The 13244-nt window shown below is 31.2% G+C and overlaps 1 protein-coding gene across 5 annotated transcripts in view; it reads right to left on the bottom strand.

Annotated features, from left to right (window-relative positions):
* The window catches only part of tjp1b (tight junction protein 1b), a 170232-nt gene that overhangs the window by 75671 nt on the left and 81317 nt on the right, over positions 1-13244 (bottom strand). Inside the window, exon 1 of one of the 5 annotated variants that reach the window (XM_051100266.1) lies at positions 10564-11106. The exons of the other annotated variants lie outside the window; for them this stretch is intronic. Within the exon in view, the coding sequence (XP_050956223.1) occupies positions 10564-10590 (27 nt within the window). The 5' untranslated portion in view covers positions 10591-11106. Of the gene's footprint in view, positions 1-10563; positions 11107-13244 lie in introns of those variants that run through there. 5 annotated transcript variants of the gene reach the window in all.

Raw genomic sequence — 13244 nt, 5'->3', positions numbered from 1 at the left:
ACACACTGATTCATTTAGTTTGCTCACAAACAAAATGCTTGTTGAATCAGTTTTCTTAAGAATGAGGTACCTCATTTGTTCAGTTCGTTCAACAATAATTACTTTGTCTACTTTGTTCATTTTTATTCAGATACAAGATGATATTGATTTATTTAATGTTTGTTCATAAACAAAATGCTTAGTTGAATCAGTTTTCTCAAGAATTAAATGCCTCATTTGTTCAGCTGATTCAAACAAGATGATTCATTTCTTCAGTTTATCCAAGAACAGATATCTTGTTCGTTCATTGTAGTCATGAACTAAATGTACCGATTCATTTAGTTTGTTCACAAACCAAATGCTTAATTGAATGTGTTGTCTCAATAGTTAAGTGCTTCATTTGTTCAATTCGTTCAAACAAGATGCCTCGTTTGTTCGGTTTGTCCAAGAACGAGAGACTTTGTTTGCTCATTGCCACACAGAACGCTTCATTTGTTCAGTTTGTCCAAAAACGAGATGCGTCGTTTGGTCACTTTAGTCATGAACGAGATGCACTGATTCATTTCATTTAATAACAAAAAATGCTTAATTGAATCAGTTTTCTCAAGACCGAGATGCCTCATCTGTTCAGTTTGTTCAAAAACAAGAAACTTTGTTCATTTTAGTCATGAACAAGATGCTCGATTCGTTTGTTAACAAACAAACTGCTAAACTGAATCAGTTGTCTTAACAATGAGATGCTTCATTTGTTCAGTTTGTCCAAGAACGAGACAGATTGTTCATTTTATTGAATGAGATGTTTGTTCACAAACAAAATGCTTAGCTGAATCAGTTTTGTCAAGAATGAGACATCTCATTTGTTCAGTTCATTCAAATAAGATGCTTCACTGAATTTATTCAGAATCAAGTTTTCATAAATGAGGTGCTTTGTTCATCTAATTTGTTTAAAAATTAGATGTTTCGTTTGATCAAAACAAGATGTTTCAGTTCATTCAAGAATGAGATTCATTCATCAAGATGCATTGTTCGTTCAATAGACTTACAAAAAATCTGTTTGTTCAATTTGTGCAAGAACGAGATACTTTGTTCGTTCAGGTCATTCAAGAACAAGATATACTAAATCATTCAGTTTATTCACAAACAAATGTTTAGGTCTTTCAGTTGTTTTACAAACAGTGTTTTCTGTTTTGTTTGTTTGTTTGTTTTTCATTTATTTTGCTCATAAAAAAGAAGTCCCAGGTCATTTAAGAATGAGATGCCTCACTTGTTCAGTTCATTCACAAACAAGATGCTTTGTTTGTTCAGGTCATTCATAAACAAGATGAACCATTTGATTCAATTGGTTCACAAACAAAACACTGAGTTGATTCAGCTGTTTCATGAACGAGATGCTTTGCTCATTCAATTTTGAGCTAGCAGATACTTAATTTGTTCAAAAAAATGTCCTAGTTCATTCAAGAATGAGATGCTTTATTTGTTTAGTTTGTTTCCACAAACTGCTGAGTTAATTTAGTTCATTCATGAAACAAGACATCCTAGTCTGTTTAGCTGTTTCACAAATGTGATGCTTTATTAAATCAAACACTTTGTTCAGTTCAAGAATGTTTAATGCTTCATTCGTCCACCAGCAAGAGTGAGATACTTCATTCGTTCAGCAAATGTGAGGGAAATTCAAACTCTACAGCATTTCGCTGAATCTAAATGATTGGATCTAGATAAAAGACTTCAGCACGTCAAGCTTGCAGCCAAAAAGCTCAAGGCAGAAAGATCAGTCAACTGAGACTGCAGCCAGAATCAGCAACCATGAGTACAAAAATGACAAGATTCATCCTCACTACTGTTAACATGCTTTCAGCTGTACGGCTTCCTTCACATTCAACACTAAACAAAAGCGCTGCCTGATTTGAGATGGCTCGGTCCACCAGACGCTGTGAAGCGATGCTAAGTGCTCCATGCAGCCACGCATGAGTTGCTTCTTTCAAATACACTCAGACGCAATATAAACTCAGTTTAGCAAAATCAGTTGAAGCCTCCACGTTCTGACAGCGCTATTTTTAAATGTGGTGTCTCAGCACATCTATTTCTGGCTGGAGTGAAAATGTAATGATATTGTGCTCGAGGGATAGTACCGTGTTTCATTCTCGGCACTTTCAAAAACGCTTTGCAATATCTACTGTCGTGTACGAGAGATTAGGTGCTGATTTCACAGTCTTCTGAAAATAAGACCATTCAATGGAAACAGTGAACAATGTCTTCACTGCTAAATTCTAATGGTTAAGAATGCAACAACAAAATCAGTTCTGACCTTTCGTTTGACCTTTAAGAAAATTATGAAAGGATATAAGCATATAAAACACAAGCTGTAAAGATGACGTCGAAATTGTTTATCGCTAAAGAAAAGGTATACTAAAAACAATTTTCACTCATAAATTGCTAAGAAATTTCACAAATTACAAAGAAACGACAAGTAACACATTGAATTAAACATTAAATTCGGAATTTTAAAAAACTGAAATAGTATTTTACTATAAAACATACACCATTCATTGTTTTATTTAAAACTTCAAAAAAAAACAAAAAAAAAAACTTTAAGATACATTTAATAATTTCACTAAATATTAGGGTTTGTGAAATTTGTGCAAAATGTTTTTATAAAATGCTAACTTAAAATATCAAATATTAATTTTAAAAAATATTTACAGTAATACATAATCATACTTACATAATCATTTTTTAATACTGACAGTCCTAGTTTTAAGAAACTGTTTAGATTAGATTTTTTTTTTAAGATTTTAAAGAATTTTAAGAAAACTATATCTTGCTTAAAATAGATACTGTCAACATAAAAACCAAAATATTTTTAATTAAACATGAAATTTTGAAGTTTCTGAAACACTGAAATAGTATTTTATTGTAAAACACACTCTAATAATCCTTGTTTTATTTAAAACTTAAAAAAAACTATTTGCTTTATTGATTATTTTATTTATTATTTTTTTTAATATGTAATTTTTCAAGATTAACGTTAGTAATATATGTCTGAGTGTTTGTGGAAATTTGTGCAAAACGTTTTTATAAAATGCTAACTTAAAATATGAAATGTTAATTATAAAAATACTTAAAGCACTACATTTACCACACTTTTTATTACGGTTTTACTGTTTTCTAAGTTAAATAGAAATCATGAGATTAATCACAATTATTTTAATACTGACAGTCTTAGTTTTTAAGAAACTATTTTTAGATTCAATATTTTTAAAGATTTTCAAGAAATTTAAGAAAACTACATCTTATATTACTTAAAATAGATACTGTCAACATAAAAACCAAAATAATTTAAATTAAACATGAAATTTTGAAGTTTTTGAAAAACTGAAATTTTATTGTAAAAAACACTGTTTTATTTAAAACTTAAAAAAAAAACTGCTTTAAGATTATTTTTTTAATATGTAATATTTTTAAGATTAACATTATTAATATATGTCTGAGTGTTTGTGGAAATTTGTGCAAAATGTTTTTATAAAATGCTAATTTAAAATATTAAATATTAATTAAAAAATACTTAAAGTACTACATTTACCACACTTTTTATTACTGATTTATTCTGTTTTGTAAGTTCATTAGAAATCATGAGACTAATAATCACAATTATTTTAATACTGACAGTCTTCTTAGTTTTTAAGAATCTATTTTTAGATTCAATTTTTTTTTAAGATTTTAAGAAAATTAAGAAAACTACATCTTATATTACTTAAAATACAAACTGTCAACAAAAAAACAAAATAGTTTTAAATAAACAAAATTTAGAAGTAGAAAAACTAAAATAGTATTTTATGTAAAACACTGTTTTATTTAAAACTTCAAAAAATGATTTACTTTAAGATTTTTTAGGATACTTTTAATATTTTTATATTACAATATAATTTTTTTTATATTTTAGTTTAAGAAATTATTTTAGATTAGATATTTTCTAAGATTTTTAAAGATTTTTTAAAGAAAAATACATCTTATATTACTTAAAATACATACTCTCAACATAAAAACTAAAATACTTTAATTTTTTTTTTTATTTTCACATATTTCTAATAACATTTTAATGATTGCATTTTAAACAGAACAAAACAATATAATGCAAATATAAAAGCAAATTATTCTAGCTACAAAAGCTTGATTTCTTGCATGCATCAGAACCATTTAATTTATATGGCAAGTTCAAGCTGCATTTTTAGCATCAACAGGAGTGGCGCTATTGCAGAAATCATCATAAATTATAAGCATAATGTTTTTTACTTGCATTGCGCATCTTTTATTTGCTACTGCAAACACAAATATGAAAAAAAAAAAAAAATACATAAAAGCTGAACTATTTTTAACTTCACACAAATTCTTGCTGATTGTTTATTTTTAACCACATAAAGAATGCAAAAACATTTCCCGAGTGTACATCCAACAGGCATTTTCATCTTAACAACCCTATGCTGCCCAGGAGACTTATTTATTCATCAACCATTATTTTTTAACTTAAGCTACCATTTGTTTTCCCATTCACAATTATTGTACTACTAAACACCGCTCACTCATTACACGTTCATTACGCTACTAAATTGCCGCTTGTGTCTCATCTAGACAGTGTTCTTACAGCCTTACACATGGAAGTACTGGGTCAGTGACCAACACACAAACACAAAATAATCCCTTGATCCACGAGAAAACACACATCCAAGTTTCAGAGAAAAGCAGGTCACCTGACACAGAAGAGCAAGACCGAGCTCTGGTCTGCATCTTTGACCTTGATCCCTTCAATCTCATGTATCAATCTCATGTGTCGCTATACAGGACAACCGAGGACACACACACGAGCTAAAAACCACCAAACACACCAGACCCACTCAACATCCTAAAGAAAAAGCACTTAGCTAGACAAATGTGTTCAATTAAATGGGTGAACAGTTAATTGGCCTTTTTAAGACTATCTGTATTGACCAATAATGGTTTGTAAATGGCTGATTAACAGAAGGAAGTTCTAAATCTACATAGTTATACAGAGAACACAAACCTAAAGCTAAAGTCAATTTTGGCTCCACCAATGGTGTGAGTTTAGGGGCGGGGCTATATGACCAATGGCGGACGGAGGGAGCGTTGTGGAAACTTTGTTAGAGAGCCATTTGTGTCTCTACCCTCGGCCAAGTCTGGATTTGCCCACCGCCGCTGTGAAGGACGGCTCTCACATTCTTTTACAAGATTAAACAAATGGGTGAAGGGTGTTGGAGGGCGAAAATCACCATGCCAACTCCCAAACGCACACTGTAGCTAAAGGACTTATGATAAAAATAATAACTAACGAACAAACGGCAGTCAAATACTGTACTGGAGACGTTTCGTCTTCCTCTTTTGCTCACTATAAGCTTTAAGAAGAGAAAATAAACCTAAAAAAAACATACTAAAATGTACTAAAATGTGCAGAATGTGTTTTGGACATGGATCAATGGTAATAACTTTTGGGGAATAAGATATGAAACAAAAATAATGATCCCCCTAAAAATATAAATGAAGCTAAATATTTTAATACTCATTTATACTGTGTGAGAAATTCAGTGTGATAAAAGATTAATTAAAAAAACATTAGTTATAATATTCAAGTTATTTTATCATACTAACGCAAAAGAAATGAAAACAATTTAGAGATATTATTGTTATTAAAATGATTTAATTATTATTAATTCAAAAGAATGTGTAATAATAAAAAGAAATAAATAAATATGTATGTGTGTGTATTTTTTATTCAAATATGCCAAAAAAATTGATTATAATAAAAATTAAAATACTTTTATTTATTTAAAAAAATTGTACTAATATATATACACACACACACACACACACATATATATACACACACACACACACACACACACATACATACACATATACATATATATATATATATATATATATATAAAATATAACTACTACTAATATTATTTTTTTTTTTTATTCTTAGTTTTTTTTTTTTTTTTTTTTTTTTTGGAAAAAAATAATTATTTTTTTATTGAAAACTATTAATTTTATTATGTCTGGTTTTATTTAATAAGATGCTACAAAATGAAATAGGGCCCTATGAAATCTGTTTTATTTTTTTTATTTTTTTTTTTTTTCCAAATTTCTGTTTTTTTCTTTGCTGTTATAAATTTTCTGGACTCCTTTTTAAAGGTTAATATAAATTTCATTAATCAAAAAGTATGTCTAAATAATTAAATTTTAAAAAAATCATGAAACTTAAACAATTTAACACTTAATTAAAAAAAATAAGTTACAAAAATGTTAATGTTTAGGTCCCTATGAAATTTTTTTTTTCTCACCTTATATTTAATTGTTACCAAATTCTGATTTTTAACATGTCAAATTATTGGAATGCACAAAAACTTCCAAAATTAAGATTTTGATTAAAAATCAAAAATAAATATTCAAATTTATTCTTACAATAGCCTATGCATTTTTTTCCTGACTTTTTTTTGTCAAACAAAGGGGATTTATTATTAAAATTAAAACAAGAAATACTGTGTGATTAATGCTTAATAAAAGTTTTAAAAAATTTTGTATTAGTAGTAGTAGTAGTAGTATGTACATACTTCTAAACAATAGTAATATATTTCTGGCACAATGTCTTCAAAGTAAACCACAATTTTCTTTTGACGGGTTGTCATGAATGTATATGTTTGTATATGATTTACTAGTTTTACTCAAATGAAATGGTAAAATGCTCATGAAGCTCATCAGAGCAGACATGCAGGATTCATATTTAAATAGTCATATTTAAATCCAAACTTTGATACGGTACGATAAATACGATAAATTTTTATACGGTAAATTCCATTTTTAAGATGTTTTCTGCATCGAGCAAATCATAGGGCCCTACTGAAACCTATGAGCCACCAAAGTAAAACTACAAAGGAAGAGGGCATTAAGAAAATAAACAGCCAAAACAACTGTATACATTACACAGAGATTAAAATCACTGGCCTTCATTATGATAATCACGGAAGGAGGTGGGTTTATTTTCCTAAAAACAGATTTTATCAAAGCCAGAAATCACAGGGCAACTGTAAAGTCGTCTAGCATCCATCCAGATACCTTGAGCGACTCGTAAAGAAGTCAGCGCCCAGGCCTCCGCATGTGCCAATCTGCATTACCCTAACAAGTCTGCATCTAAAGCTTTATTCATGTTGCAACGCAGGGCAGGAGAGTGGGCCAGTGTTTTTACCAAGAAAGGGCATCGAGCGAGGCACAAACAAAATCCTCCATTTAAGCTAGACGGGAAATCGTGTTGTGGTTCTGCCTTTGATCTCATGAAGCGATTAGGCCAACAGGATTACTGAGACTTGACCAGTGAAACGACCGACCCAAAGTCACAGACCATGAGATGGATAAGTATTACCGAACAATGCAAACTACAGCACAATCCCTATGCCCAGCATCTGTTTTGGCCACAAATAAGTGCTGTTATTAACCTACAAAACAAGTCTGACAACCACGGTCAAAAATTAACACTCAACAAGCACCAAGCATGCATAAAAATGCCTTTGGTGAGGGAATAATGGACTTGCTGGTCAGTAAGCAAGTAACTTTAAGAAAATGCATTGTAAGACACAGAAATGATGGTCTGACCCTGTGAGCAAGAAACAAATAAAAACTAAAAATTACAAAACAAAAACTAATATTAGCTAAGATTAACCTCTGTGAAAAATTAAAAAAAAAAAAAATTAAAATAAAATATAAAATAAAATAAAAGTTTTGTGGTTAAGAAAATGGAGGGAAACAGCTAAATATTTTTTACAATAACAACAATAATGTACTCATATTTAATTATCAGTTTTAGGGCTAGTAAGAAACATTTAAGCCTGAAATTGGCAGGTAGTGAGAGATCGATATATTGCACCGGCCAATTAATCTGCCAAAACCTGGCCATTTTCAAATTAACATTATTGGTCTCTAATTGGCCGTTCCAAGTGACAGCTACAAAATCTATATTATTAAAATAACATATAAAATTTATATAAATAATAAATAATTGTGTATGTGTGTGTCAGACATATTACAGTTACGAAAACATAAAATTACAACAACAACAAAAATCTGCTATTTGAATATAAAAAAATAATTGTTTACTGAAATAAAATACATAAGTTTTTTTTTTATTCAACTAAATGCCAAAACAATATTTTTTTTACATTTAATTTAATTTAATGTACTAAAATTAAATAAAATTAACTAAACTAACTAAAAATTAACTAAAACTGAAATAAAATTAATAAACTATATAGATATATTTTAATAACTATAACTATATAGATCTATTTTTTACAAAACTACACACAACAAAATAAATTCATGTAAAAGTAAATGAAAACATACTATTAATTAGTTTTAAAATAGTTTTAGCATATAATCTAAAATATTTTTTATATTTTTTAAATATATTATTAACTGTTTTTTGTGTATAAAAAAAGCACATATATACACTACCGTTCAAAAGTTTGGGGTCAGTAAGACTTGTAATAGTCTTTAAAGAAGTCTCTTATGCTCATCAAGGCTGCATTTATTTGATTAATTACAATCATTAACAAAATATAAATATTTTATAACAATGTAAATTATTTATTATTAACTTTTAATAAACTTTTAATTATTAACTTAATACATCCTTGGTGAATAAAAGTATTAATTTCTTAAAAAAAAAAGAAAAAAGAAAAAAAGAAACAATAAAAATGTACTGACCCCAAACTTTTGAACGGTAGTGTATATATATATATTTTTTTTCAACTAGTTGCCAAATAAATAATTAGCTAAACCAAGTAAAAATCAACTAAAACTGAAATAAAAAAAATCTAATGAATAAAGTATTTAGATATATTAAATAAAAATAACAACAAAAACTAAAAATAGCAATAACAAAATTAGTAAAGCTTTAAAATTAAAATAAAAACAAAAAATAATAATAAAAAAAACGAATTCAAAATATTAACAAAAAACAATGCTGATTAGTTTTATAATATCTTTTATAATATGATATAATATAATATAATAAATTACATTTAGTTTTATAACATTGATAAAATAACACCGGGGGGGATGTTTAAAAAAAAACTATTTTTCAATAAAAATGCGATGAGCTGTCTGTGTACTATACACACACACACACACACACACACACACACACACACGCAGATACATATATAATATATAATTGATTTTTCTGGATATAACTGATTTTAGGACTGATTTGTGTGTATTCAAAAAATATATTTTTTAAATATAGATTTTGGAACTGGATTTTGGAGTAAATGTGTTTGTGTGTGTAAAAAAAAAAAAAAACACAATAATAATAAAAAAAAAAATTCTACAACACAGCAGTAATGGCCTATAACGGTCTACCACTACCGCCATATGTGAAAAAAAAATACTCATTTGTCATCCTGCTTACTTCCATATACACACTAGTAGCACAATAATACAAAAAGAATTTGTAAAGTCATATCATAACTCATGTTATGCATTACGAAACCAAATCTAGTAAATCATGCTCTGTCGGCTGATCCGGTCAAACAGGTTAGTGTTCCTCTGCTTAAACAAACATCACAAACAGGAAAGCAACCCGTGACTCATGAAAAGGAGGAAGGGCTGGAGAGTCACATTCCTGAGATGTTCCACCTGTTTCACAAAGCTCACCTGTTGTGGGAGGGGCTTCAACAGGTGTCAATGGAAAGACCCACCCAACAGAAACTGTATCAGTGTGACAGATCACCTCATTTACATTATTTCCCGTCCTAAAGTTTCTATGGGCTTTAAATGAAAGCAGACAGGATAACTTCAAATTAAAATAAAGCTGAGGAGTCTGTTATTTATCATTTCTGTCATCAGCTGTGTCTGTTTGCTATGGGACGCGTATAAACCCTCACTTTTGACACCATCTATAAACACAGTTATAAAATACACTGAAACATTTAATGCTGAAATACAGAGAAATTTTACATAACACATTTTATAAGCGCCTAAGCAGATTTTACATAAGCACTTTCCCTTCTCTGACATATTTGGCGATAATTTAAGATACTGTCATTGCAATGCTTTGTCAGCTGTTTGTTTAATATCTTAACACTACAGTCAAAATTATCATTATAAATTTAAAACGTTTTAAATCGTCAACATTTAAAAAAAACCCAACAGACTTTGAAAACCACTTCGGCTAAGCATTATTTATGTCACTGTCACACAAAACAAACGCGATATATTTATAAACAAAATGCTAGATAACAAAACTACAGTATTTAGAGTTATAAACAAAAGGTTGGAAACAAAACCAAAGCGTTGTGTGTTTAATAAAACCTATAAACTATCGTACCCATCGGCTAGCGTTAGCGTGTTAGCATAAGTTGAGGAATCTCCGTTAGCTGAGGCTAAACGCGCACCCACATTTATGACCTCAGGTGTCTATTGCACACATTTTAAACTCTGGTTTAGATATAATTTATCTTTTAGCTCCTACAGCTGCTGACATTGTATGCAAAGCGATATTTAAAGAGCACAAACCTTATTAGAGGCAGCACGGGCAGACATTTTGTTCCTTTAGCTGTTCGCGCTGAAGCAAGTTGAGGCTAAATGTTGTCGCCTCAACGAAATGAATACAAAACAGGGTTTGATCGACCCAGAAGAGATAAAATCCGCGTTTTTCGTCTCCTCCGGCCCTTGTGTCGGGCTAAAGTGTGTTGTGGTCTCTTATAAGGATGAGCAGCAACATGTCAGATGAGCGTAAAGTTCGCCATGTACCGCCAGCGATCTCCTCTTATTGCTGATGAAGCGAATACATCTGACCAAATCTCTGAATATGCCACGTCTGTCCCGCAAGAATCGGGTGTATTCAGCGCAGTCCTGGTGTATAATATCCGTTGAGAGGTGTGTTGGTACACCTGCGGGGAAGCAGAGGGCGGGATGTCGTGCTTCAGCCCTGTGCAGCAGACTCACTGCAATGGCAGCAGCGGCAGGAGGAGGATGAGATGAGCTCTGCTCTGCTCTCTTTCCCACAGCACAGCAGTGACATGTCTGTCTGGCTGGACATTTCCACTGCATCTCTCCAGGGGTGGGAACATGAGAGAGAGCAGAGCAGCAGCAGCAGCAGCAGCATCCCTATCTGGGATGTTCCACTTTAACGTGTTGTTATAAAAAGGCATTGAGGTGAAGTGATGTTATAAACCGAGTATTGTGAATGTAGGGGTTATTAGAGCACAACATTTTGTGTAAATCCAGCGAACAACGAACAGACCCAAAAAAGGGAACGACTTTGCTTATTGCTTTCGTTTTTTACTGTTAAGAAATGTTTATTTATTAGATGTATAGCTGTTTACATAGAGGGACAGACAGACAGATAGATGGATAGACAGACAGATAGATAGATAAAAGGATGGATAGGTGGATAGATAGATAGATAGATAGATAGATAGATAGATAGATAGATAGGATAGATAGACAGATAGAAGGATAGATGATAGACAGATAGATAGAGAGAAAACACACAGACATAGATAGATAGATAGAAGGATAGATAGATAGACCGATAAATAGAGAGAAAGACACACAGACATAGATAGTGATAGATAGATAGATAGATAGATAGATAGATAGATAAAAAAGGATAGATGGGTGGATCGACAGATGATAGATAGATAGAAGGATAGATAGACAGAGATAGATGATAGACAGACAGACAGATAGATAGATAGATAGATGGACGGATGGATGGATGGGTGGATAGATAGATAGATAGATAGATAGATAGATAGATAGACAGATAGAAGGATGGATGGGTAATAGATAGATACATAGATAGATAGATAGATAGAAGGATGGATGGGTGATGAATGGATGGACAGATAGACTGATAAATAGAGAGAGAGACACACACAGAGATAGATAGATAGATAGATAGATAGATAGATAGATAGATAGATAGATAGATGGATGGATGGGTAATAGATAGATACATAGAGAGATAGAGAGATAGATAGATAGATAGAGACAGATAGATAGATAGATAGATAGATAGATAGATAGATAGATAGATAGATAGATAAATAGATAGATAGAAGGATGGATGGGTGATGAATGGATGGACAGATAGACTGATAAATAGAGAGAGAGACACAGAGATAGACAGAAGGATGGATGGACGGGTAATAGATAGATAGATAGATAGATAGAAGGATGGATGGACGGGTAATAGATAGATAGATAGATAGATAGATAGATAGAAGGATGGATGGGTAATAGATAGATACATAGAGAGATAGAGAGATAGATAGATAGATAGATAGATAGATAGATAGATAGATAGAAGGATGGATGGGTGATGAATGGATGGACAGATAGACTGATAAATAGAGAGAGAGACACAGAGATAGACAGAAGGATGGATGGACGGGTAATAGATAGATAGACAGATAGATAGATAGAAGGATGGATGGACGGGTAATAGATAGATAGATAGATAGATAGAAGGATGGATGGGTAATAGATAGATACATAGAAAGATAGAGAGATAGATAGATAGATAGATAGATAGATAGATAGATAGAAGGATGGATGGGTGATGAATGGATGGACAGATAGATTGATAAATAGAGAGAGAGACACACACAGAGATAGATAGATAGAAGGATGGATGGGTAATAGATAGATACACAGAGAGATAGATAGATAGAGAGATAGAGAGAGAGAGAGAGAGAGAGATAGATAAAATGATGGATGGGTGGATAGATAGATAGATAGATGGGTGATGAATGGATGGACAGATAGACTGATAAATAGAGAGAGAGACACACACAGAGATAGATAGATAGAAGGATGGATGGGTAATAGATAGATACACGGAGAGATAGATAGATAGAGAGATAGAGAGAGAGAGAGATAGATAGATAGATAGATAAAATGATGGATGGGTGGATAGATAGATAGATAGATAGATAGATGGGTGATGAATGGATGGACAGATAGACTGATAAATAGAGAGAGAGAGACACACAGATAGATAGATAGATAGATAGATAGATAACTTTACTTTTACTTTAATACCTTTACACCATGTAAGTGTAATTTAATTTTAAATCTTTTGAGTAAATCTGGCACCGCATCTCACAGTGACCGCATGACTCCCACAGGAAACCCTCACTCACTGCCTGCATTACACTGACAACTTCCTCTGATTCTTTCTGCTCTCA

The sequence above is a fragment of the Labeo rohita genome, chromosome 25, assembly GCF_022985175.1.
Source record: "Labeo rohita strain BAU-BD-2019 chromosome 25, IGBB_LRoh.1.0, whole genome shotgun sequence".
In the NCBI taxonomy this organism is placed as follows: domain Eukaryota; kingdom Metazoa; phylum Chordata; class Actinopteri; order Cypriniformes; family Cyprinidae; genus Labeo; species Labeo rohita.
The sequence above is the reverse complement of the archived record's forward strand: the minus strand, read 5'-3'. Positions and strand labels throughout refer to the sequence as shown.